This window comes from Bos javanicus, chromosome 7 (genome assembly GCF_032452875.1).
Source record: "Bos javanicus breed banteng chromosome 7, ARS-OSU_banteng_1.0, whole genome shotgun sequence".
Taxonomy (NCBI): Eukaryota; Metazoa; Chordata; class Mammalia; order Artiodactyla; family Bovidae; genus Bos; species Bos javanicus.
Window position 1 is genome coordinate 94,442,752 of NC_083874.1, and position 25,993 is coordinate 94,468,744.

The 25,993-nt window shown below is 39.8% G+C and overlaps 2 protein-coding genes and 1 pseudogene across 4 annotated transcripts in view; 1 reads left to right on the top strand and 2 right to left on the bottom strand.

Moving 5' to 3' along the window:
• Nucleotides 1-25,993, bottom strand: part of SKIC3 (SKI3 subunit of superkiller complex) — a 150,546-nt gene that overhangs the window by 122,116 nt on the left and 2,437 nt on the right. The window lies entirely within an intron of this gene.
• Nucleotides 1-25,993, top strand: part of ARSK (arylsulfatase family member K) — a 59,037-nt gene that overhangs the window by 16,269 nt on the left and 16,775 nt on the right. For both annotated transcript variants that reach the window (XM_061424424.1, XM_061424423.1), the window contains exon 4: nt 20,142-20,424. In XM_061424424.1, coding sequence (XP_061280408.1) covers nt 20,142-20,424 — 283 coding nt within the window. The remainder of the gene's footprint in view (nt 1-20,141; nt 20,425-25,993) is intronic.
• On the bottom strand, nt 20,420-25,321 carry LOC133251765 (RNA N6-adenosine-methyltransferase METTL16-like; annotated as a pseudogene).

Genomic DNA, 25,993 nt, shown 5'->3' on the forward strand with positions numbered 1-25,993 from the left:
CTGGTTGGATCTCCTTGCAGTCCAGGGGACTCTCAAGAGTCTTCTCCAACACTACAGTTCAAAAGCATCAATTGTTCCGTGCTCAGCTTTCTTCATAGTCCAACTCTCACATCCATACATGACCACTGGAAAAACCATAGCCTTGACTAGACGGACCTTTGTTGGCAAAGTAATGTCTCTGCTTTTTAACATGCTATCTAGGTTCAGTTCAGTTCAGTTCAGTCGCTCAGTCGTGTCCGACTCTTTGTGACCCTTAGGAAACTTAAATAAACTGTCAAGACTGTATTCCTGCTGTATGTGCCCACATATGGCACTTGACTGACACATAGGTTAAGGCTGCTGTGAATGGCATGTCTGCATGAGTTACAGCACAGTATCTTTCAGATTTTTCTGTACAAGTTTAAAGACGAGTTTCAGGGGGGGAAAACATATCTCATGTTGATGTTTGGTAGAAAGCAACACAGTACTGTGAAGCAATTATGCTTCAATTAAAAATAAATTTTAAAAAAAGGTCTCTCACTATAAAACATCATAAATAGGTGCATTCAGTGTTTTTTGATAGACTGACTCTCAAAACTAGTTTTTATAACATTGTGCTACCTTTACCACTGAAAGTGGTAAAGCAATTTTTGAACCTGTTTGTATTTTCAGCCAGGATTACAAGTCCCTTTAGTTTATTGCTCCAATTCTCTTTCTTTTCTCGACATCATGTGATGCTTTCTTCTTGTACCAGTTTAGGGACACTAATCCAGCTATGTGTCCCTTCCTGTATATACTACACTACATCAGACTGGGAACTTTAAAGGCTACATGCTTGTTTCTTCCAGACAACTGTTAAACACGTGTTGGTGGTACCATTCGTTAAGATGACACTAACTATAAGACCAGGGCAAGTTATTTATCTACTCAGGATGCCAGTTTCACTGAATGAGTGTACACTGCTGCTAAGCTGCTGCTAAGTCACTCTGTGTGACCCCATAGACAGCAGCCCACCAGGCTCCCCCATCCCTGCGATTCTCCAGGCAAGAACACTGGAGTGGGTTGCCATTTCCTTCTCCAATGCATGAAAGTGAAAAGTGAAAGGGAAGTCGCTCAGTCGTGTCCGACTCTTCACGACCCCATGGACTGCAACCTACCAGGCTCCTTCGTCCATGGGATTTTCCAGGCAAGAGTACTGGAGTGGGGTGCCATCGAGTGTATACTAGATGACTCTAAAAATTCTTTCTTTCTGAAGTTCTATGACCTCACTGGAGTACGGTTACATGGTTTATAAAATCCTGATATTAATCTGCCCTCTCACATTATAGGTGTTGTGCTCATAATAAGTCTAATTAGGTTCAAATTTTCTGTATCTTCTTAGCAATTGAAAGGAAACGTGTACTTAATTCTTAAGGTGTTTTGATCACTTTCTCTATGGGGTAAAGCTTTTGTCATTGAAAGGTTGTTGTTGAATCACGCGAATACACCGGGATTCTTGGCCCCCGGAGGAGAAGAATTCAATCCGGGGCCAGAGACGAGGCTTGATCGCTCAGAGCTTTTGTGTAGTAAAGTTTTATTAAAGTATAAAGGAGATAGAGAAAGCTTCTGACATAGGCATCAGAAGGGGGCAGAAAGAATACCCCCTGCTAGTCTTTAGCTGGATGTTATATAGTCACTAGCAGTCCGTTAATGAAAGAAAGGAATGTCTTAAAATTCAGAATGGCACCAGGCCCCTCACCCATAAGATGCATTTTGGGATAAATGGTTTATCCTGGGCCATAAAATGATTAACTTGAATCTTGAAGAAGGGCAGACCACCATACAAATAGTTTCATTTACATAGATTAGGGGAACAATATCCATACTGGTTTGTCAAGTAGGTTCTGGGCCAAGAGGCGGAACCGACTTGGAGACAGAGTTTGGGGTAAAGGCATAGTACATTAGCATAGCTTAAGACAAACATTTCCATAAGAAAAAGGCATTGGTTATCTCTAGACTCGAGAATAGCTAACTTCAGGCGAAACCGGGTGTCATTATGGCAACACAATATTTTAAGAGAAACCTCTCTTTAAATTTGTATAGAGAAGGAAAAAATATTGCTAGTTTGTTTCCTCCTGCCGCTTAAGAGAGATAAAAATGTCTGACACTTGCAGGCTATTTCCTCTATTTGGAGATCCCTGGCCTTCCTGCCTGTTACCCTCTCATCATCACATCCCCAAAGTCTCAAACAGTGGTCTCAATCAAGGGCAATTTTTGACACCCCCACAAGACTTTTGACAGTGTCTGCAGACACTTTTGGTTGACAGCACAGGGGGAATGCTGCTGCCATCTAGATGGTAGAGGCCAAGGCTGCTGCCAAACAACCCACAATGCACTGGACAGCACCCACTTCTCCAAACAAAAAACGAACAAGCTGAAAACGTCAATAGTGCAAAGGGCGAGGAACCATGATCTCAAGCTAAATACTTTATACTCATCATCATGGCCTTAGGAATGTCACACTGCAAGGCATCACTGGCATTTTCAGTTCAGTTTAGTCGCTCAGTCATGTCCAACTCTTTGCCCGCCCTTGGACTGCAGCATGCCAGGCCTCCCTGTCCATCACCAGCTCCCAGAGCTTGCTCAGGCTCATGTCTGTCAAGTCGGTGATGCCATCCAACCATCTCATTCTCTGTCATTCCCTTCCCCTCCCGCCTTCGATCTTTCCCAGCATCAGGGTCTTTTCCAATGAGTCCGTTCTTTGTATCAAGTGACCAAAGTATTGGAGCTTCTGCTTCAGCATCAGTCCTTCTGATGAATATTCAGGACTGATTTCCTTTAGGATGGACTGGTTGGATCTCCTTGAGTTCAAGGGACTCTCAAGAGTCTTCAACACCACAGTTCAAAAGCATCAATTCTTCAACATTCAGCTTTCTTTATAGTCCAACTCTCACATCCGTGTATGACTACTGGAAAAATCATAGCTTTGACTAGATGGACCTCAGTAAAGTAATGTCTCTGCTTTTTAATATGCTGTCTAGATTGAGCATAACTTTTTCTACAAGAAGCAAGCATCTTTTAAGTTCATGGTTGCAGTCACCAACTTGCATTTTGAATTTTATTTATTGTCCCATATTCTAAGGGTTAAGATCCACTTAAACAGTAGTATTTCAGTTTTTTTTAGAATCAACAAAATCAAAGAAAATGTTAATTTGGAAGTGTATAGAATTAGAAGGTCTTGAGTAATTGATTTTTATAGATATATTAAAAACTAGATTTCTAAGATCAGTACATTAAAGAAGGTAAACATTAAGTAACATTCCTTAAAATACTAAGACTAAGATGATCCTTACTAAAGTTACAAGGGTAAAATCATGTATGGAACACCCGTTCAGAAAATGCTTATTAACCCACCTACAGAGTCCCAGATGCTATTTTTAAGTGATGGGAATACTGTAGTGATCAAAACACAAAAATCTCTAGCCTCATGGAACTTATACTCTAGTGGCAAATTTAAGCAAATCAGGAGCAAATATAAGCAAACTGCTGTCCTATCTTTCCTAGCTAAAAGTTTAAAAGCTAAAATCAGATGCCCTGGCACTTCATCTTACTCCTGTTGTTCTCATCTTACTGCATAAATGTTCTCAATTCATGTGTCTTAATGTGTTTCTGAAACCTGTCACAATAGGCCGTACTTAATCCCATGAGACAAATGAAAAATTAGAAGCCTACTTCCCAAGTGAGACAATTGCTATGGCAAACTTTTTAGCTTGAGCTTGACAACCAGCAAAAGGCAGCAAACCATGGGCTGCTCTCACATCTTCTTGTTCCCTTGGCCTCCAGACCAGAAGCACAGGCTTTCTAACTAGAACCTAAGTGGCCAAGAGGGAAGCAGCAGAACTCGAACAGCAACCATAGGGTCCCTTTCAATTCTGCAGCCCAATGAATAAGTCTGTGTTTATCTCATCCATTTCTACTTTTATTTTAACTGTATAATCTAAGATCATACGTGGGGCTTCCCAGGTGGCTCTGTGGTAAAGAATCTCCCTGCCAATGTAGGAGACCTGGATTTGATCCCAGGTCAGGAAGATCTCCTGGAGAAGGAAATGGCAACCCACTCCCATATTCTTGCCTGAAAAATCCCATGGACAGAGGAGCCTGGTAGGCTACAGTCCATGGGGTCACAGAGTCGGACACAACTTAGGAACTGAACAATAACAACAGGATCCTACCTGACTTAGATCAGATTTATCCATACTAAAGAGGAGTGTATTTTATTCTTTTCCTTATAATGGAAAAAGATATCCATTCCTCTGGTCATTTTAGAAGCATTTTTAGAACTCCACAGCTACATACCTTGTCATTTTCAATGAAATTCAGTATCTAAAACAGCTTGCATTATTCTGAGTACATTGCCAGAATGACTGCTGATAGTGAAAAAGCCTGCTATTATTTTATTTTATTGCTCCAGAACCCTTGCTTCTGATATCTAGCAAATTCTGGTTGAAGCAGCTACTGGGGCTATCTTCAGAATGCTGTCTACCATAACTCCTATGCCAGTTTCTTGGAATACCAGTGATAGTTCTAAGTCTACAATTTCATTACGATTCTTAGATTTTTTTCCCATTTAATTACTCAAGTTTAAGGTCCTGTGTATAGCTGCTCTCAGTGAAGTGTAAAGGGGGGGGCCCTTTTGCCAGTGGTGACCATTCGTGGAATTTATTCCAATCTACTTTTCAAAGAACCTGAAGATATCTAATAAGGTGGAGATTTCACTTTTTAATTTAACATTAGCATTAGCCAGATATGACCTGGCTAAAGTGACTTATGGTTTAAAACATGAGATTTTTTCTTAAAAGTCTAAAAAAATTACAGTATAGGACAAAATATGGTGAGTTATGTTTAAAGGAAGAAGCAAACACATCCAGATTTTTTTTCAAGGGGTGGGAGAAAAAGCTGTAAAGTACTACATTTTGTCTATTCTACGGTGCACATTTTTTTCCCCACAATTTAACATATCTGAAGTTGCAATGCATCTTACAATTGATGACTACAAAATTCTGTTATAGTCTTCTTGGGAGTGTTTTCTCTTAATAGTATATATTTTTCAAAAGAGTACATTTCATATTACTAGCCTTTTAGATTTGATAAACTTGCAAAAGTAGAACATCAATAGGCTTAGGTGGAGGACAGGAAGAAGACTTCTGAACAAATGCAACCAAGTAGGAAACTGAAAACCCTTTGGAAGACACTGGATAAGCCCGAATTCCTGTAAGGAAGCCATGAAAGGTAAAACTTTAATATGTGAGAAGGACTTGAACAAGCTGAGGCACTGGCAGAAAACAGCCTGCCTGTTTCAGCAGAGAAGCTGAATATGAGAATCTCCATAAAATTTTTGTTCTGTAAAAAAAAAAAATTTAACCTTGGAGTAGTTCTGTTCTATTCTTTTCATCCTTGAACATATTTCTTGCCCTCCAATCAAGTCCCGTGGTGATTTTAGATCAGATTTTGGAGTTCGTGTAATTACTTGATTGATCCAACTTGCCTCCTTTCACGTTTCACTTGTTTTCTAAGCAGTCTTTCCATCCTGCCACTTGGCTCTTTCACTGACTACATCCTATTCCAGTTAGCCAGGAAGCATCTGGCTCTTCTTCTAATATGATGCCAGAATGCAGAATTTCAAAAGTAAGGTATAAAAAAAAATAGAAAAAGCAAGATACTTACTCTCTAAGGAATATATTAAAAATTTAACTCATCCTACAGTTTCTAAAGAAGAATATTAAAATGTCTGGAAGTACATAGGTAAAGCAGCACTCTTAATATTAAAAATAAAGCAACAACCACAGTATCTACTGTATTCTTTAGACTCAAGCAAGACAAGAATGTGCTTTAAAAAAATTATGTGCAAGAATATTGCTTAAGCAGATGAGGAATTAAAAGTTGGTATCTGTCAACACAGGAAGAACAAAACTCATTAATGGCAGACAAAAGAACTAAAAAAAAATTGAGATCTAATTTAGTCTAAGGGCAAATATTATAAACCAGAATAATAGCTTGTTTTCATCATGACAATCCTTAGTTATTAAAGTAGTTAGGAAGCAAAGCACAGTGGTAACCCAAATTATTAACTATGTGAGGGAGTTTGTGTGTTTTTTAAAGAAACTAAGCTGCAGGAAAATTCAGCTTTCTAAAAATGACTGGCCCCACATGACCTCCATAGAACTAATTTTATAATCAGTGGCAAAGGATATTTATTTCTGTCATATGCTTTTATAAAACATTTTGAAGAAATGTATTTATTTTCAAAAATTACTTATTATTTTCATTATTTCATTAAAAGTACCCAAATCTTAAGTGTCAAATACTTAACACATGTTTAAAAAATTGAGCAGGGAATTCATTAAATAAACTGAGGTAGATATATACACAGTAAAATATTAGAAAGCAATTAAAAACTGATAGAGAATGGCATTTGACACAAAGGTATTCCAAAAACATATAATTTAATTTAAAAATTATGAAACAGTATGTTGCATGTCCTTTTTTGAAATATATATTGTACATACACACACTAGATAAAACTGGGAAGGTACATGCCAAAATATTACAGTGGTTGTCCATCTGTAGTAGAATTAGTGATTTTTATTTGCTTTTTGTTAATCAGTTTTCTTTTTCTAAATTTCCTAATGAACTTTTACAAAAAATTATTGCAGAAAGAGATCTGGGAGAAGATTATGGGAATTTAATAAATTCTCTCAAATCTGATTGAGAAATATCCTACCATGACCTTATAGATAGATCTGGCTTGGAAAGTTGGAAGAATTAGAGGATGCACTTAGACTTATAGAACTGGACTGAAAATAAACCAAAAAGTAACTGTTTCAAGGACAAATTTTTGTAATCAAACCTTGGAGATATTTGAATTTCGAGAGAATCACAACAGATATTATTTACCATCTTTGTAAAATTCACAAAGTAATAAAGAGTTGTGGTTAATAAATGCCAAAGTGAGAAAGCTGAATATTGAGAAACTGAATATTTAGCATATGAAATATCCATGTTTGAATTACTAAAAATTAAAATTTCTTTACTTGCAAAAAAAAAAAAAAACGCCTTCAAGCAGCAATTCCTGTAATGTGTTTCAGTCTGAGATCACTTGTAGCTTTTTTCTATAAGAATTCTCAGAATTCTCATTGTTATATGCAGTACTTTTTCTTTTCTTTTTTTTTTGCATACAAAAGCTCCAATTAGAATCTAGTCTTTTCAAGCTCTGAAAGTATGCCTTTAAGAGGACAGTATGTCCAGTCCTTCCCCTGACATTTCTTACAGACTCTTAAAAGTACCTTTTGCACTAGAGAAAATGTCAATCCTATTTTGTAATAGTTTTGTAAAGTTATTTATGGGTATCAAGCCTCAAAAGAAGTGGAGGATTACAACAGCAAAACTGTCTCAGAATATCTACACAAAGTTGCTGGATCCTCCGAAGTTTAGCGCCTATTTCTATATTGAGCTTGACTGTTGTTTCTATAAATTGATTTTTTAAGCAGTTTTGGGTGTATGTGTGTGTGTATATATATATATATATATATAGGTAGATGCAAAGATAAAAATACTGATCCACTTTAAAGTATAAAACTATGAACTTTTGAGACTTCCCTGGTGGTCCAGTGGCTGGCACTCTGCACTCCTAATGCAAGGGGCCCAGGTTCCATCCCTGGTCAGGGAACCAGATCTTACATGCCAGAGCTAAGACCTGGAAGACCCAAATAAACAAATTAATTTAAAGAAAAAAAAAAAAACTACTTTTTTGAATGAGTGATAGTTTTGTGCTGACACTTAACCCAAATGACAAGATTTCTAAGGTAGTATTCATGTTAGAAACTGCCCACTAAAATCTTAGGTTACCCTCTACTGAGTCTTGAGCAAGAAATAAAAAAAAAAAAAAATCCTTAGGTCACTCAACTTGATCCTTAGAATCAACCAAGCTGGAGACCTAGACTCAGAAAACCGGAATCAGAAAAGGCTCCAGGTCTGAGAGCACCCCAAAGTCACGCCCAGAAACAGGCCGGTCAGATCACTGCAGCTATGGCACTGCTGCTGTCACGCATCTCTAGCTGATCTATGTCTTTGTCACTCTCAAGATTCAGAATCCCAGGACCTGGGTGTCAAATGGGCAACCCAGGTCACTAGCCTACTCCCCAGGTGCCTGGGGTCATAGCCAGAGGGCTTATCACCCACACTTCAGCTTCTGTAATGGACAAGGGCATTTCCCCTTTCATTAGAACCCACATAATAGGAAATTCTGTCCACACAAGGGCAGGTGGTCTGGAAAACATCACAGCAACAACTTGGCTGTCTTAGTATACCATGTCCAGCAACTCACTGAGCTAATCTGCCAAGTTTTAGTTACCCAGGAGATTTTAAATAATTCCCACAGTGATGTCATTCATACCCCCATTACCATGAAAGTTACCCAGTTTAAATGAATTTATTTGATCAGAGTGACCTAGAGGATAATGATATCAATCATGATTAAGCTCTTCCTACCTTCTAGGCCCTGCGTTAGGTTTAAGATAAAATATTTCCAAAAAAGTCACTGTGTATCTTCATAGGCTTGGTAAATCATATATTCAGAAACATAGATTGAAGATTTGCAAATGGATCAAAAGATTAATTATGCAGTGAAAAGGAATTTGGATTATCAGCCTAAGAACAGGGACTGTTGTTAACACTGATCTCAAGAGATGGAATAAATGAATGTGTTAGTCACTCAGTCATGTCCGACTCTTTGGGAACCCATGGACTGTAGCCTACCAGGCTCCTCTGTCCATGGAATTCTCCAGGAAAGAATACTGGAGTGGGTTGCCATTTCCTTTTCCAGGGAAACTTCCTGACCCAGGGATCGAACCCAGGCGTTCTGCATTGCAGGCGGACTCTTTACTATCTGAGCTACCAGGGAAGCTTCAAAAGATGGAACTGGGAATAATTCTGATTTTAATACAGCTTTAAGGACCTCAATAAGCAGGAGTCAGGAGAACTTTATCCTGGTTCTCTGTTGTTAACTTATGACTTGTTTGTCTCCTCAGCTCTGGGTCTTTTCTCAGCTACATTACTTCCAGCTAGAACTCTGACGTGCACGATGCTTTTTGACTCAATCTCCATCTCCTTTTACTGACTTTCTCAACCTCATAGCTGCATTCTAGAGAATCACCAGTTACCTGTTTTTCTTTCCAAATTGAAATTCTATAAACAAGGATGATGGGCTCAACACATGTTTCATCCCAGACTCCATCATAATCACTGACCAGATTAAGGACCCAAGGGTCTGGTCCTCAGGTCAGGTGCCCACCCCTGGCCAGTCGACAAGATAGGAGAAACCTTAAATCCTACACAGTGTAGTCATCTGGATCACCTCTTCAGCAAGGGTTGTGGACATGGTAACATGTTCAATGCAGAGACTACTTAGTTAATTATTAATGAAAGATTTACTGGGGGATAATCCACCCACTTTATCTTTCATATATGATGACATTTTGTCCAGGTTGTATTTTCTGTATAATACTGAAAGGCAACAGCTTACAAAAAAATTTTAAATGTTAGTCACTTAAGTTGAGATGTTAAATTACTCTAAAAGTGTAATGAAAATCTCCTCCTTATCTGATGTAAGTAGTCAATGTGATCTAAACCATTAGAGGTATAATCAAAACCAAACTATTTTATCCCAGTTGCTTTTTCCGCAAGGTAGCAAATCATCTTTTAATTTTGTGAAGTATAGTAGTAGAAGGAGTTTATGCTTGAGGAGATGTGAGGTGGTAGTATTATTTTGATTGCTAAGGGAGTTTCCTCAAATTCCAGCCTAGCACAATGCCTTGCACATGGTAGACATTCAGTAACTATTTCTTGAATTAAATCTAAAAGCCTGTCTTTATTTGAAACCAAACTGCAGCAAATATTCTGTTAAGGGCTACAGTCACTGTCACCTAGGAATTCAAAGTTCTAAAAATTGATGCGTCCACAGTGATGAATTCACTAACAGACTAGAAAATGGTTACAAAAAAGTTCATAACCTCAAGTCCATGAAACCCCTGAGTACCCCCCAACATCAAGAGAAACAAACCTTTTGTTTGAAATTTATTTACTATTATACAATTGTATAATAATGTATAATTGCATAAATGTATTTACAATAAATATATAATAAAATAACACAATTAATAACTATTATTATTCATTCAACTAAAACAGACTGTTTTGTGAGCGATCATGAATATATGCAAAGATAGATGACAGCCTTGTGAGTCCCTTTAAAAAAAATGGTGTGTTTCTCAACTTTGAGAGAAGAACATTTAATGGGAATGAATATGAATTCCATTTTCTCTCATTGAATTTATTAGATTGATAGTGAAATTTGCAAGGACATGATTCAGAATTGTAATTTTTCCATGCAAGAGACTTATTCAAGACACATTAGCTGTTAATGTCCTGTCAAGAACAATGATTCTTTGTGTGAGAGAAAGAGATCCATTTCCATATAATTCTTAAAGTTTGAGACACTTTAATTATTTAGTAATCTTAGGAAGCTGAAGATTTATGCCTAGCCTCCTAATTCATTTTGAAAGAAAACTGGTATTTTCTCATCAATTTTAATGTGTGATATTTTTTCAAAGGTTATTGTTGCTATGTAAATTCACCCAGTGCTACCTGTGGGCTGACTGTATCCAATACTGCAGTGGCAGAATTTGGCACATTGGCACAGAAAACCCACACAACAATGGCATAGATACAGAGTTATGCAATAATTGCTAATATGTTAGTTTTATTTTCCATCCATATTAGGAGATTTTGCTGTTAAAAAAGAATTAATAAAATTGCTGATCATTGGACAGTGCGTTTAGCCATCACCTTGTTTTTTGGAATAGATCCAGTTCTTATTCTTGGGCTACTATGGAAACTATTTTAATTATCTCATCTAAAAATTGAGGCTCTTAAGCATAAAAATTAGTACACTGTTATGTGGAGCAGTGCATCTCAAAATGTGACATACATGCAGATCCGCTGGGCATCTCATTAAATGCCCTTTCCAGTTCAATGGGTCTGGGACGGGGCTTGAAATTCTGCTTATTTAACAAGGTGATGCTGATGCTGCTTGAAGTAGCAAAGATGTAAGGAACTGGACCTCAGAGGGAGGTAAGCCAAGGTATAGTCAATTGTGAATGCCTTTATCAGAAACACGTGGTTACTTTTGTATCTCTTTAAGAAGCCTCACTTGCATTTCCTCAAAGAGGTAAAATAAACTTTGGACCACTTAGGAGAGGCGCTTGGTATATATGTGCAAAATGACGCATTGAAGCCTAAGTTTATAGAGAACAGTTTCCTTTGAGATAGGTGTATTCCACATCCACGCTCCCACATGAGGCTTCATTACAGTTGTCTCTACTACTGTACACCCAGGAGAGTGAAAAAAAGCAACCAAAAAAAAGTCTTACTACCATTATGACAATAGTTTTGACCTCGTGGACCTCCTGAAAGCTTCTCTGGGACCTCCCAGAGATGGCTGGGCCACACTCTAAGAAATGCTGGCATGTAGGAAACTGTACATTGTATGTTCGTGCCTATTTTCAAGTTCAGTTCAGTTCAGTCACTCAGTCGTGTCCAACTCTTTGTGACCCCATGACCCGCAGCACGCCAGGCCTCCCTGTCCATCACCAACTCCCGGAGTCCACCCAAACCCATGTCCATCGAGTCAGTGATGCCATCCAAACATCTCATCCTCTGTCATCCCCTTCTCCTCCCACCCTCAATCTTTCCCAGCATCAGGGTCTTTGCAAATAAGTCAGCTCATCAGGTGGCGAAAGTAAGAGTGTAAATTTATAATGAGAGGAGTCAATGAATCAAAGTCTCTAAACCAGGGATCCCCAAGCTCCCCTAGTACCTCCTGTCAGATCAGCAGCAGCATGAGATCAGAAATAAAGTGCAAACTGTAATGTGCTTGAATCATCCTGAAACCATCCCCCTGCCCCCACCCCTGGTCTGTATAAAAACTGTCTTCTGTGAAATCAGTCCCTGGTGCCAAAAAAAGTTTAGGGACTGCTGATCTAAAGCACAGGTAGTTTTCATTCCTCACCATAAATACAAGCCTTTTTATTATTATTATTATTGTCCTGATTGAAAGCACACTCTTAATATTCCAGACAAAGTACACAGAAATGGAATGAAAAGAAATTTGTCCCAAATACCCCCAGTGAGCAACTAATGAGAAAGTTTTCTATTTCGAGGAGGTTATAGCAAGTCACGGAGAGTAGGAGGTCAGGGGAGGCATGCTGAGCAGTAAGACAAAGCAGGTCTAAGCACATGGTCAAAACATAATGTTTCCTGGTGCAACAGTTTGACCCAGTTAAAGAGGAATGAAAACATTGGTTGTTTAGTAGAGAAAATTATAACTTTAAGAGTTATCTTTCTGTCACAGTGAAAAAGTGAAAGTCGCATCTGACTCTTTGCAACACCATGGACTCTACAGTCCATGGAATTCTCCAGGCCAGAATACTGGAGTGGTAGCCTTTCCCTTCTCCAGGGGATCTTCCCAACCCAGGGATCGAACCCAGGTCTCTCGCATTGCAGGTGGATTATTCACCAGCCGAGCCACCAGGGAAGCCCGAGAATACTGGAGTGGGTAGCCTATCCCTTCTCCAGTGGATCTTCCTGACCCAGGAATCAACCCGGGGTCTCCTGCATTGCAGGCGGATTCTTTCCCTACTGAGCTCTCAGGTGCTGATGGCAGTTCTGTCACAGTCATTGCCGTCAATGGATGCGGTTGTATATTCATATTGTCTTTCCCTATTTTCCTCATTAGTGTTACTTGCCAAGGGAACTTTGGGCTGGGAAAAGGGACTCTGAACTGAGAGGTGCAGCTCCTGGACCACCTACTGCTTATACTGCATCCGCGTAACAAGGGCCCAGGCTGGCCCAGGGAGCAGTGAGAGTGAATGGTGAATCAATGCTGATTATAACTGTTAGTATGTACTGGGCTTCCCTGGTGGCTCAGCGGTGAAGAATCCGCCTGCAGGAGGCAACGGGTTCGATCCCTGGGCCGAGAAGATTCCCCTGGAGAAGGAGATGGCAACCCACTCCAGTATTCTTGCCTAGGAAATCCCATGGATAGAGGAGACTAGTGGGCTACAGTCCACAGGGTCGCAAAGAGTTGGACGCAACTGAAGTGACTTAGCATGTACACATGCATTAATATGTATTGAATATATAAAAAGTGCTAAATGTTTTTTAAGTTATAAAAAAGTTGTTATTTTATACTTAGGCACAATGCTTGAACATGGGTCAACTAATCAATCAAAGTATTACGCTCTTGATCAGCTAGGTTACTCAGGAGTCTTGGGATAGCCAGAAAGAGGCAAAAGGGAAAATTAGGACAGAGGAACCTTTACCTTCAACCATAATCCTGTCTCTGCTGCCCTAGTAATGATGAAAGCATTGTTATACTCCACTTCCAGCAGTCACAGGAATCATGCCAAAAGCCCACACATTCAGAAACAGACAAAAGAAGATGCCACTAAGATAGGAGGGTAAATCACATGTTATTTAGAAAAAATGGCAAAAATGGAGCTAAGTTTGAAATTAGTTGTAATAGTAAGACTGGGCCAAAATTAAGTTGATTTAAGCCTTTTTATCTGTAAGGGGACCAACCTGGGCCAAAAATAACCTTAGAAACAAAGAACTATTAAAAGGGAAAAAAAAGGAAAGGGGCATAACTTTGCCAGAAGGATTAAATGAAATCACACTTACTCATTGCTGTGGCAAAAGATGGCAATCTGAGTTCAATATAGCCATCTTTCAAGCACGATCTTTCCTTGAGACGTAATGGGCTCACTCATGACTGAGGAGGCTGGTTAGCCCGACCAGAGCAACAGTCTACACCTGTGTCGATCCAGAGCCTAGTAAAAGCTCTGATCACCATTCAGGGCTCTGCCCCCAACTCCAGAGTGTCCTAAAATTTAGCTCAGTTCCACAAGTTGAGGGTTCAGTATACAAGACGGCCCCCACTACCCCACTTCAGACACAAATCACGTGTCCAGGTCTGCCACCTATGCTTGTGACTGGACCAACTGTAAAATCAGAGGGTCCCATGACCTCTTCCTTGGGTTAATTTGCTACAGTGGCTCACAGAACTCAGAGAAACATTTTACTTACTAGATTACCAGTTTATTATGAACCAGTGAACCAGTGAAGTTGTTCAGTCATGTCCGACTCTTTGAAATTTCATGGACCGTAGCCTACCAGGCTCCTCCATCCATGGAATTTTCCAGGCAAGAATACTGGAGTGGGTTGCCATTTTGTTCTCCAGGGGATCTTTCCAACCCAGAGATTGAACCCAGGTCTCCTGCATTGCAGGCAGATGCTTTACCGTCTGAGCCACCAGGGAAGCCCAGTTTATTATAAAAGGATATAATTCAGAAACAGCCAAATGTAAAAGATGCCTGGGGAAAGGGCACGATGCTTTCATGCCTTCTTCTAAGCCCACCCCTCCCTCCACCCTCTCATTTTTTGGATTTTATAGGGAGGTGTGTGTGCATGCTAAGTCACTTCGGTCATGTCCAACTCTTTGCGATGCTATGGACTGTGGCCTGCCAGGCTCCTCTGTCCATGGGATTCTCTAACCAAAATGGAGGTTGCCATACCCTCCTCCCAGGGGATCTTCCCAGCCCAGGGACTAAACTAGTGTCTCTTACATCTCCTGCATTGCCAAGCAGGCTCTTTACCCCAGCGCCACCTGGCAAGCCCTTATAGGGAGACGTGATTGATGAGATCACTGACCACTGGTGATTGAAATCAATTTCGATTCCCTCTCCAATCTCCTCCCTCCCTGGAGGTCAGAGGCAGGCAATAGGACTAAAAATGTCAACCCTCTAATCTCTTTGTTGTTTAGGGCAAACAGGCCCCAACTCAGGTAAGGTGCAAAAGTAACCCCATTAACATAACAGAAGACACTTTGGTTGGTTTCATCTCTTAGAAAATTCTGAGGATTTTAGGAAATTGTATCAGAATCAGTGATGGAAACCAAATATATACTTTTCATTATAAATCACAATATCACACTGGACAACTAATTAGGTTGCATTAGAAGGTTTCCTGTAATTTCCTTGTTCCCTGTAATCATTTCTCAGCCATTTGTTCCCATATAATACTCCTTGGTTGAAAAGAAAGCACTTTGGTTCCTAAACAGCTTGTATGAATCTCAGTGAGCTATTTCTGCTTACCACAAAATCGTAGAGCTCTACCACAAGTATTGCTGGTGTGATAAACCCCTAGCATCCCACTCTTCTGCAATAATAATGATCACACAGGGTTTTCTCATTCAGCAATGATATAAACGAAAGATTGAGAAACTGTTACATTGTTTGGTAGTGTGATAACTTTTACCATACTTAATGTTTTAGGGATTTCCATTTGCTATACAGAATTAACTAGAATCTCTTAAATGTAATTCTGCTGAGATTCTGGTTTTCATTACTTTTCTCAAACTATATTGAATATCTGCTTCCCTGGTGGCTCAGTAATAAAGAATCCACCTGCCAGGGCAAGAGACATGAGTTCAGTCCCTGGGTAGGGAAGATCCCCTGGAGAAGGAAATGGCAACCCACTAGCATATTCTTGCCTGGAGAATTTCATAGCCTGGTGAGCTACAGTCCATGGGGTCACAAAGAGTTGGACATGACTGAGTGACTAAGCATGATACTGAGTATCTACTGTGAAAAATTATGTTTTTATTACAGTTGCTTAAACTTATTTATCTGTCTTCAAGAGGCAGATAAAAGTTCTATTTAGTTCACCTATGAACCATTAGCTACTTTGTGTGGTTTGAAGTTTCCATTATGTGGAGTGTTATGTTTTAATATTAAAAAGTCTTTATTTCTATGTTGGTGTTTGAATTTTTTAAGCTCTTTTCTTAATTGATAATGTATTTCAGAGGTGTTTGCCTTAACAAAAACTCATAAAAAACAGGCTTCTTAGAAATTGCTTCCTGAACAGTTATGCCACTCAATATCACAGTAATCCAGGTCTATGCCCCAACAAGTAATGCTGAAGAAGCTGAAGTCGAACTGTTCTATGATGACCTACAAGACCTTCTAGAAATAACACCCAAAACAGATGTCCTTTTCATCATAGGGGACTGGAATGCAAAAGCAGGAAGTCAAGAGATACCTGGAGTAACAGGCAAATCTGGCCTTGGAGTACAGAATGAAGCAAGACAAAGGCCAACAGAATTTTTCCAGAACAACTGGTCATAGCAAACACCCTCTTCCAACAACACAAGAGAAGACTCTACACATGGACATCACCAGATGGTCAACACCAAAATCAGATTGATTATAGTCTTTGCATCCAAAGATGGAGAAGCTCTATACAGTCAGCAAAAACAAGACCAGGAGCTGACTGTGGCTCAGATCATGAACTCCTTATTGCCAAATTCAGACTTAAATTGAAGAAAGCAGGGAAAACCATTAGACCATTCAGGAATGGCCTAAATCAAATCCCTTATGATTATACAATGGAAGTGAGAAGTAGATTCAAGGGATTAGATCTGATAGACAGACTGCCTGAAGAACTATGAATGGAGGTTTGTGACATTGTATAGGAGGCAGTGACCAAGACCATCCTCAAGAAAAAGAAATGCAGAAAAGCAGGATGGTTGTCTGAGGAGGCCTTACAAATAACTGAGGAAAGAAGAGAAGCTAAAGGCAAAGGAGAAAAGGAAAGATATATCCATTTGAATGCAGAGTTCCAAAGAATAGCAAGGAGAGATAAGAAAGTCTTCCTCAGTAATCAGTGCAAAGAAATAGAGGAAAACAATAGAATGGGAAAGACTAGAGATCTCTTCAAGAAAATCAGAGATACCAAGGGAACATTTCATGCAAAGATGGACACAATAAAGGACAGAAATGGTATGGACCTAACAGAAGCAGAAGATGTTAAGAAGAGGTGGCAAGAATACACAGAAGAACTGTACAAAAAAGATCTTACCAGATAACCACGATGGTGTGATCACTCACCTAGAGCCAGATATCCTGGAATGTAAAGTCAAGTGGGCCTTAGGAAGAATCACTACTAACAAAGCTAGTGGAGGTGATGGAATTCCAGTTGAGCTATTTCCAATCCTAAATGATGATGCTGTGAAGAGCTGCACTCTATATGCCAGCAAATCTGGAAAATTCCGCAGTGGCCACAGGACTGGAAAAGATCAGTTTTCATTCCAATCCCAAAGAAAGGCAATGCCAAAGAATGCTCAAACTACTGCACAATTGCACTCAGTTCACACGCTAGTAAAGTAATGCTCAAAATTCTCCAAATGATGCTTCAACAGTACGTGAACCATGAAATTCCAGATGTTCAAGCTGGATTTAGAAAAGGCAGAGGAACCAGAGATCAAATTACCTACATCTGCTGGATCATCAAAACAGCAAGAAAATTCCAGAGAAATATCTACATCTGTTTTATTGACTATACCAAAGCCTTTGACTGTGTGGATCACAATTAACTGTGGAAAATCCTGAAAGAGATGGGAATACCAGACCACCTGACTTGCCTCCTGAGAAATCTGTATGCAGGTCAAGAAGCAACAGTTAGAACTGGACATGGAACAACAGACTAGTTCCAAATAGGAAAAGGAGTATGTCAAGGCTGTATATTGTCACCCTGCTTATTTAACTTATATGCAGAGTACATCATGCGAAACGCCAGGCTGGATGAAGCTCAAGCTGGAATAAAAATTGTTGGTATAAATATCAATAACCTCAGATATGCAGATGACACCACCCTAAGCAGAAAGTGAAGAAGAACTAAAGAGCCTCTTGATTAAAGTGAAAGAGGAGAGTGAAAAACTTGACTTAAAACTCAACATTCAAAAAACTAAGATCATGGCATCTGGTCCCATCACTTCATGGCAAATTGATGGGAAAACAAACAATGGAAACAGTGAGAGACTTTATTTTTGGGGCTCCAAAATCACTGCAGATGGTGACAGCAGCCATGAAATAAAATGATGTTTGCTCCTTGGAAGAAAAGCTTTGAAAAAAAGCAGAGACATTACTTTGCCAACAAAGGTCCATCTAGTCAAAGCTATAGTTTTTCCAGTGGTCATGTATGGATCTGAGAGTTGGACCATAAAGAAAGTTGAGCACTGAAGAATTGATGGTTTTGAACTGTGGTGTTGGAGAAGACTCTTGAGAGTCCCTTGGATTGCAAAGAAATCCAACCAGTCAATCCTAAAGGAAATCAGTCCTAAATATTCATTGGAAGGACTGATGCTGAAGCTGAAGCTCCAATACTTTGACCAACTGATTCAAAGAACTGACTCATTGGAAAAGACTCTGATGCTGGGCAAGATAGAGGGCAGGAGGAGAAGGGGATGACAGAAGATGAGATGGTTGGATGGCATCACTGACTTGATGGACATGAGTTTGCACAAGCTCCAGGAGCTAGTGATGGACAGGGAAGCCAAGCGTGATGCAGTCCATGGGGTCGCAAAGAGTTGGACACGACTGAGTGACTGAACTGAGGTAAGTGCTCTTTGGAAGAAAAGCTATGACCAACCTAGATAGCATATTAAAAAATAGAAACATTACTTTGCCAACAAAGGTCCATCTAGTCAAGCTATGGTTTTTCTAGTAGTCATGTATGGAATTGAGAGTTGGACTATAAAGAAAGCTGAGTGCTAAAGAATTGATGCTTTTGAACTGTGGTGTTGGAGAAGACTCTTGAGAGTCCCTTGGACTGCAAGGAGATCCAACCAGTCCATTCTAAAAGAGATCAGTCCTGCGTGTTCATTGGAAGAACTGATTCTGAAGTTGAAACTTTAATGCTTTGGCCACATGATGTGAAGAACCGACTCATTGGAAAAGACCCTGATGCTGGGAAGGATTGAAAGCAGGAGGAGAAGGGGATGACAGAGGATGAGATGATTGGATGGTATCACCGACTGGATGGACAAGAGTTTAAGTAAACTCCAGGAATTGGTGACAGACAGGGAAGCCTGGCGTGCTGCAATCCATGGGGTCCCAAAGAGTCAGACACGACTGAGTGACTGAACTGAACTGAAACAGTTATGCCAACTAAAAATCTATATTGATTGAGAAAAAGTAGTAGTACTACTACTTACTTATCAAGTGATAAGATAAAATGTTTGAAGAAATTTAATTGATCGTATCATTTAGCTTTTAAACTACCAGGTAAAGAAAACATATCTAGTTGATCATGGACAGGAAATCTGCATGACATTTTGGCTTAGTTAGCTTTGTTGTTGTTTAGTCACTAAGTCATGTCCGACACTTTGCGACCCCATGGACTGTAGCCCCCCAGCTCCTCTGTCCATGGGATTCTCCAGGCAAGAATACTGGAGTGGGCTGCCATTAGTCATATTCAAAATTGTTCTCATAGTAAGAAAAGGTAGGGCTGGAAACAATGTAGAACATGAGAGTTGAGAAACACATAAGGTACCCGTGGGAGGTAAGAATTTTATAAATATAAGGATTTGGTGATAGGAGGAAATTATAGTAGCTTTGGTTAGAAATACTACCTCTCTTATTCTAACAAGAAAAAAATGTTAAAATTCAGAAGCAATACTAGGAGTTTGAAGTATTTTGTTATTTTACTAAATATTATGTTAAGAGAAAAAGTAACCTTCATAAATAATCTGTCTTAGTTTTGAAGAACATATAAGGTAATATTTGGTTCTTTTTATTTTTTTCTTGGTTTTTGAATTTGCAGTGCTCAGCATCTTTCTTAATGAGACCTCATACAATCAGTCCAAACATTTATATGACCGAGTCTAAAAATTCTTTTCCATATTGCTCTCTTATATTTATGCTTGCTGCTGCTGCTGCTAAGTTGCTTCAGTCGTGTCTGACTCTGTGCGACCCCAGAGACGGCAGCCCACCAGGCTCCCCCGTCCCTGGGATTCTCCAGGCAAGAACACTGGAGTGGGTTGCCATTTCCTTCTCCAGTGCATGAGAGTGAAAAGTGAAAGTGAAGTCACTCAGTCGTGTCTGACTCTTCGCAACCCCATGGACTGCAGCCTACCAGGCTCCTCCGTCCATGGGATTTTCCAGGCAAGAGTACTTAGTTTTAAAAACTTTTCAAACACCTTACAATGTATCTGTCCTCTTTTGGCCCCTCAGCAATCGTGTGGAAGCCTGGACAAGAGATGTTGCTTTCTTACTCAGACAGGAAGGCAGGCCTATGGTTAATCTTGCCCCTAAAAAGACTAAAGTAAGAGTGATGGAAGTGGACTGGAAGAATACAGACAGAGCAGTAAACTGGTTACGAAAGGAGGCAAGTAATTCCACTCAACCATTTGTTCTGTACTTGGGATTAAATTTACCACACCCATATCCTTCACCATCTTCAGGAGAAAATTTTGGATCTTCAACTTTTCACACATCTCGTTATTGGCTTAAAAAGGTAGGTGTATACTGCGTGTCCTCAAAAGTATAAGCTAACGTTTTATCTATATGTTATTGTTACTTGCCCACTGTTTCTTTTATTATCATTTTACAGAAAATTTTGAAAACTGTATAATCACCTTGAATCTAACTTGACAAAAACTAAAGGGACCATTTTACAAAAATGTGATGTGTTAAAACTCAGAAACTGCTTCTGAGTTGAACACATTGAATATAATACATCTGTTATATGCATTGCACGTATATGTTTAAAAGACCTTCTCTAGGAAGTCCAGGCAGTCTTCGCTTTGCACAGCTAAGGAGCGTAATAATGACTGTGCAAGCTGAAACTGTACAAAGAGCTCTTAATAGTCATTTGGGAAAACGACCATTTTTCTAGGACACTAAAAAACATTTAGTCAAAACATTTAAAACTCTTCTTTTGGATTATAAATGTATAGGGAAATGACAACATAGTAAAACTGATGTTTATTTAATGCACTGCAATTGAAAACACTGGAAACATTAAGAATTAAAATGTTTTTGTTTTTGTAAAAAAATCCAAATCAAGAGTAGTTTGAACAGTGCTTGCCTTCGCATTGTGTAACTTAATATACAGAGCAAGCATCTTCTCTGTGTCTCGGGAATTTGTCATATTTCTTTCTAAATCTGGGTCACCCTCCAACATTTGACCCTTGTACTTTCATATTTCGGAGAGCTCCTTTAATGTGAAGATTTCTGCTAGTGTCACTTCCTCAAGGTCATGTTCATCCTTTTCTCCATAAACACCTTCCTCATTGATGTCAATGTTTTCACTGAATTCCTCTGGCTGTGTATCTTGAGTGCACTGAATGGTGGCAAGGCCAGCATTTCCAGCTATTTTGTCTATAACTCCAGTTAATGTTTGATTAGAATTTCACTTCCAGTGTTATTGCTTATCTCTTTACTATATATTCATCTTTGTTGACCAATTTCCTCTTTTGATTATCCATTTTAATGTCACATGGATGTATCAGTGGGAGATGAGGAAGCAGACCACCTACATACTTTGCAGTCTGTTTATGTACGGAATAAAAGATGTGCAGTAACCAGTCACTGACAAATGCAGAAAGAAATGACATGATTAATCACTGATACACAGATGTAATCTACATCGTGATTTGTAGACTAAAGAACTAGCAAGATATGAATGTGAAAGTTTCTTCTTTATGAGGCAACTCACAGTCAATACACCTTGGTAATGATGCTGCTGCTGCTGCTGCTGCAGTTGTGTCCAACTCTTAGCAACCCCATGGACTGCAGCCTACCAGGCTCCTCTGTCCATGGGATTTGCCAGGCAAGAGCACTGGAGTGGGGTGCCATTGCCTTCTCCATGGTAATGATGACAAATTGATATAATAGAGTAGTCAAATCAGAGTCAGGCATACAAACTGGAGTCAAGCAGCCACCGAGGATCTGGTCTCAGACATGTCTCTGCACCACTGAAAACTTGAACTGTCTTTGAACTGTGGAGAAGGAAATGGCAACCCACTCCAGTGTTCTTGCCTGAAGAATCCCAGGGACGGGGGAGCCTGATGGGCTGCCGTTTATGGGGTCACACAGAGTCAGACACGACTGAAGCGATTTAGCAGCAGCAGCAGCAGCAGCAGCAGACCAGCTGTATTCAGAACAACACGGGCCAGCTGCAGCCTTCTGCTCCCAAGGTCTCCGCTTGTAACTATGCAGTCATTTCAAACCCCAAACAACCTAAGCATCCTTACTGCTCACCAAATCCAATTACAATTCTTGATAAACAACTCATGGAACTGACCGTGGCCTTGCAGCTTTTTGCCTTTATAAGCCTCTCCCATTTTGTAATCCTGTGAAACTCTGGAAAGTGCAAACCCCAAATAAACACATTTTTATTTCAATCAGGTCTCCATTTCTGAAATTTTGGTTCACAGTAGCTGAAATTTGAACCTTGCTATAGGGGAACTGATATTATTAATATTTAAACTGTGGTAACTAATATATGTGCATACCTGAGTTATGCAAAGTGAGGACTGCCTGTGTTTTGAAATGTGTCACCTTAAATCAAATTTAAGTTACTTTAAAACCTCTATCCAGAAACTATGTTTTAAAGGAAATAATGTCAAAGTTTGTGTCTTAAAAAGTTCCAGCTGGCTCTATGTTGAAAAACTTGTCAGGAGTCAGTACTAGCCTAATGAAATGAGTCAAATAGTTTTTAAGTAAACAGTTAAGTATATATTTGAATTAAAGCTATCTGACTGGAAGATATATATGACTTAAGTCTAGTCTTAATGATTTTTCACCCAAACTGTAAGCATTTACATATATTAAAACGTTGTATTTGTTCTTAACCAATATTTGGCTATCTCACTGGATATTGGCATTTTTACTAGTGAACTACTGGAAAAAAGAGTTTGGATTCTTAGGTTATTGATTCTGAAGTTTTGAATTGATCACACAACTATAGCAAAGTGATTGACGCTTATTATGGATTAGAATACTGTCTAATATAGCTCATGTTTTTCACTGATACATATAATTTTTTTTAACTGCTACACAATTACTTTAAACAGGTCAGAGGTAGGGGTATGGCTTCATTCTGCTGTATCTCAATCACATCTGGCAGTTTTGCTTACCTAATTCTGTTTCTGAAATAAGCAACGTCAAAACAGACAAGAGTCAGGAATGTGCCGATGTCTCCAACGTTTCCAGGCGCTCCCTGATATCAGCCCTTCTTCCTGGCATCACTGAGTTTTCTCTCCCTGATTTTCCCACCATTAGGTGGGCCAGTTCCTTTCTCTGAATTGATACAGGGGTCATCAATCATATGTACCCAAAGTCTTCAGTCTTAAGAATGATTTTAGAAGAGGGTACAGGGCTGTTCACCCTGACACCACCTCCATGGGGGGCAGGAGTGAGAAAGTCACCCCTCCTCAGGAAGCAAGCAAGGCTGACGTAGAGGGCATGATGCTCTGTAAGTTCTGATCAGAATCAGACTACAAAAATTATCCTTCTGGTCTCAGAAAACCAGTCTGAAGTCAAGGTGATCAGCTTAAGTCAGGTTTAAATCCCTTATGAGTTTACCAATGGCTTTTTGTTGATGCTGATAAACACAGTTCTTCCACTGAACTGCCATACTACAATGCCCTGTAATTTAAAAAATAGAAGAGGGATATTTAAAAATGGACTAATTTGTTTTTTTGAGATAATTCCACATAATGCTACCAGTGAGCTAATGATGGAATTCAGCTTGCCACCCCACAGGCCACACTCCAAAGCAAGCTGCCTTATAGAACTTTCCAACTGTGCAAAAATTTTGGAGTTAACTAGCAACAAGCCTGAAAATTTGATTACGTATATAAGTACAAAGCTGGTTCATCAAATCCCTGTTCTGGCCCTGGACCCAATGCATTTCAACTAAGGCATCATCTACCTCCTCCTTAACGTTTGTCAGACACTTGAATAGGTAATGTCCAGCCATTCCTTGGAGATGGTTCTCCTTTTCAGACCCTGGGTTGCTGAACTGCTCAGAAGCCTTGTGGTTCTGGGCTCCATTGCTAGAGCCTTTACGCCTTTCCAGAACCTCGGTCTCTCCCTTTTCCTCACTCCTTTCACCCTCCATGGGTTCTGGGTTTTCCTCCAGGGAGAGTCTGCCGCGGCCCTCCACAGTGGTAGTCTCACCTCCCGTGGAACAAGCTCTCCCAGCGCACTCTCCTGGGGGCCCCGAGTCACATGTTGGCTACTGCTGGACTTTTTGAAGGGGGACTTTTTCTCTTCCAAGGCTTCAGTGATGTTCTTGGGAGCAGGGGGAACCTCTCAGTTGTCTTACTCAGTCTCTTTTCTTCCTCCTTTAGTGAATCCAGGAGTTATCTCTATGGCTGTTAGAAGAAAAGGGCTAACTTCCTCCTTTTCACGGGGAACTCATTTATTCTAGACCTTCAGATCGGTGAGAAGTTTTTTTTCAATCCATGTCATCACACCACTATGCCTTCCACTGTCTCAGAGCCCAGAGATGATGCTTGAGGGCTAGTTCTTTCATCACAGACTCCAGTACAACGAATGTAATGGGCTTCCTTGGCTTCTCTTATGTTCTTTGCTTACTTGGTGGTGATGGTACTGTTACATCATCATAAAAACTCCAAGCCAAAGCCCATCTCATTGTCTGACCTTGGCAGACAATGACCTTGGCAGAGTAAGTGACTTTAGGAACCCCTTATATGCAAAATTCTTCCTTCAGAGGAGCCAGGCAGCATTTCTTTCTCAGCATACAGTTATACCACCTTAATCTTTCTTTAAGTTGTAAACTGTCATGGATGATCCTTCTAACAAACTCTAATTCACCTCCTTCTGCCACGATCTCTGTGATACCTCCTGTATTTACAGAACTTGGTAGGGGTCTTCAAGGATTCCAGGCATTTACTCCCTGAGAATAGACACAACCAAGGGCCAGGTCAGAGCCAAGGGGAACCTGGAAAAAACAGTCTCAGCCTTGATACTATGATGAACTCCTTGATCAAACTGTTCCTGAAGTCCATGCTATTGCTGGGTTTCTCAAATACATAAACCAGTAAACTTTCTTGTGAAGTCAATCTGGAATTGGATTTTCAGGTGCTTGATACCAGAAGCACACTAACGGATACAACTTCCAAAATAAAAGCTGCTCTTATTTTTGCAAACAAGGAAAACTTAAATATTCAACTACTTTAAAGGAGAAGATATTTTACCTTGGCTTCCAACTGACTGGCAAAAAAGAGAGGGTTGCACATGCAAAAGTCACAGATTATCTCAGATTCTTCCTTAAGAGCATCCATCAGGAGTGTCTTCTGTGGTACTTTTACCACCTTTATAAAATCAGATAAGTTATTCCATTCCACATTCTTCTTTGCATACTTGATATCGCATATCATCTACTTCTGTTGCATGAAATACCAGCCATTTAAAGTTGTTCCAAGTAAAGGATAGATGCAGGATGTCCCAGTACAGATGTCAGTTCCTCTTCAGAGAGTACTTTTGTAGAGTTCTGATGACCGACTAGATCCTCTACCCAGTGAATATACTTGAGTCTCAAGGAAACTGAAGGAATTATTCTCTCCAGCAGAATATCAGTAGAAAGTCCAAAATCTTCCCTTAGGAGAGTACAAGTCAGAGCTCTCACTGCTTTAGGGTCTTTAAAGTTAAGACTCACTCTTCCATAAAGATTTATCTGAATGTACTGCTTAAAATCCAGATATTTGGTGCCCGATATGCAAAGTCAGGAGGTTTGTCTTTGTATCTATTTCTTGCATACATGGATTTACTCAGAGCTACCTCTGAGGTCAAAGTTCCTGCCAGACGACTAGTCTATGGGGTTCTACAACTGCCGGGTCTTAAGCCACCTGCACTGGGAAGACTCTAGAAACGCAGATGTTGCGCTCCCAGCGTGCCGCCATCTTGGGCCTCCATTCAGCCTCCACACGTATAATCCTTAAAATAATTTCACAGCTGTCTTACCATGTATACAAATTGATGTACTGATATTTGTTGTTAGTGGGAATATTAAAAATCTGTTCCTAATTTAGGCATTTGATTTGCTGTTTTCT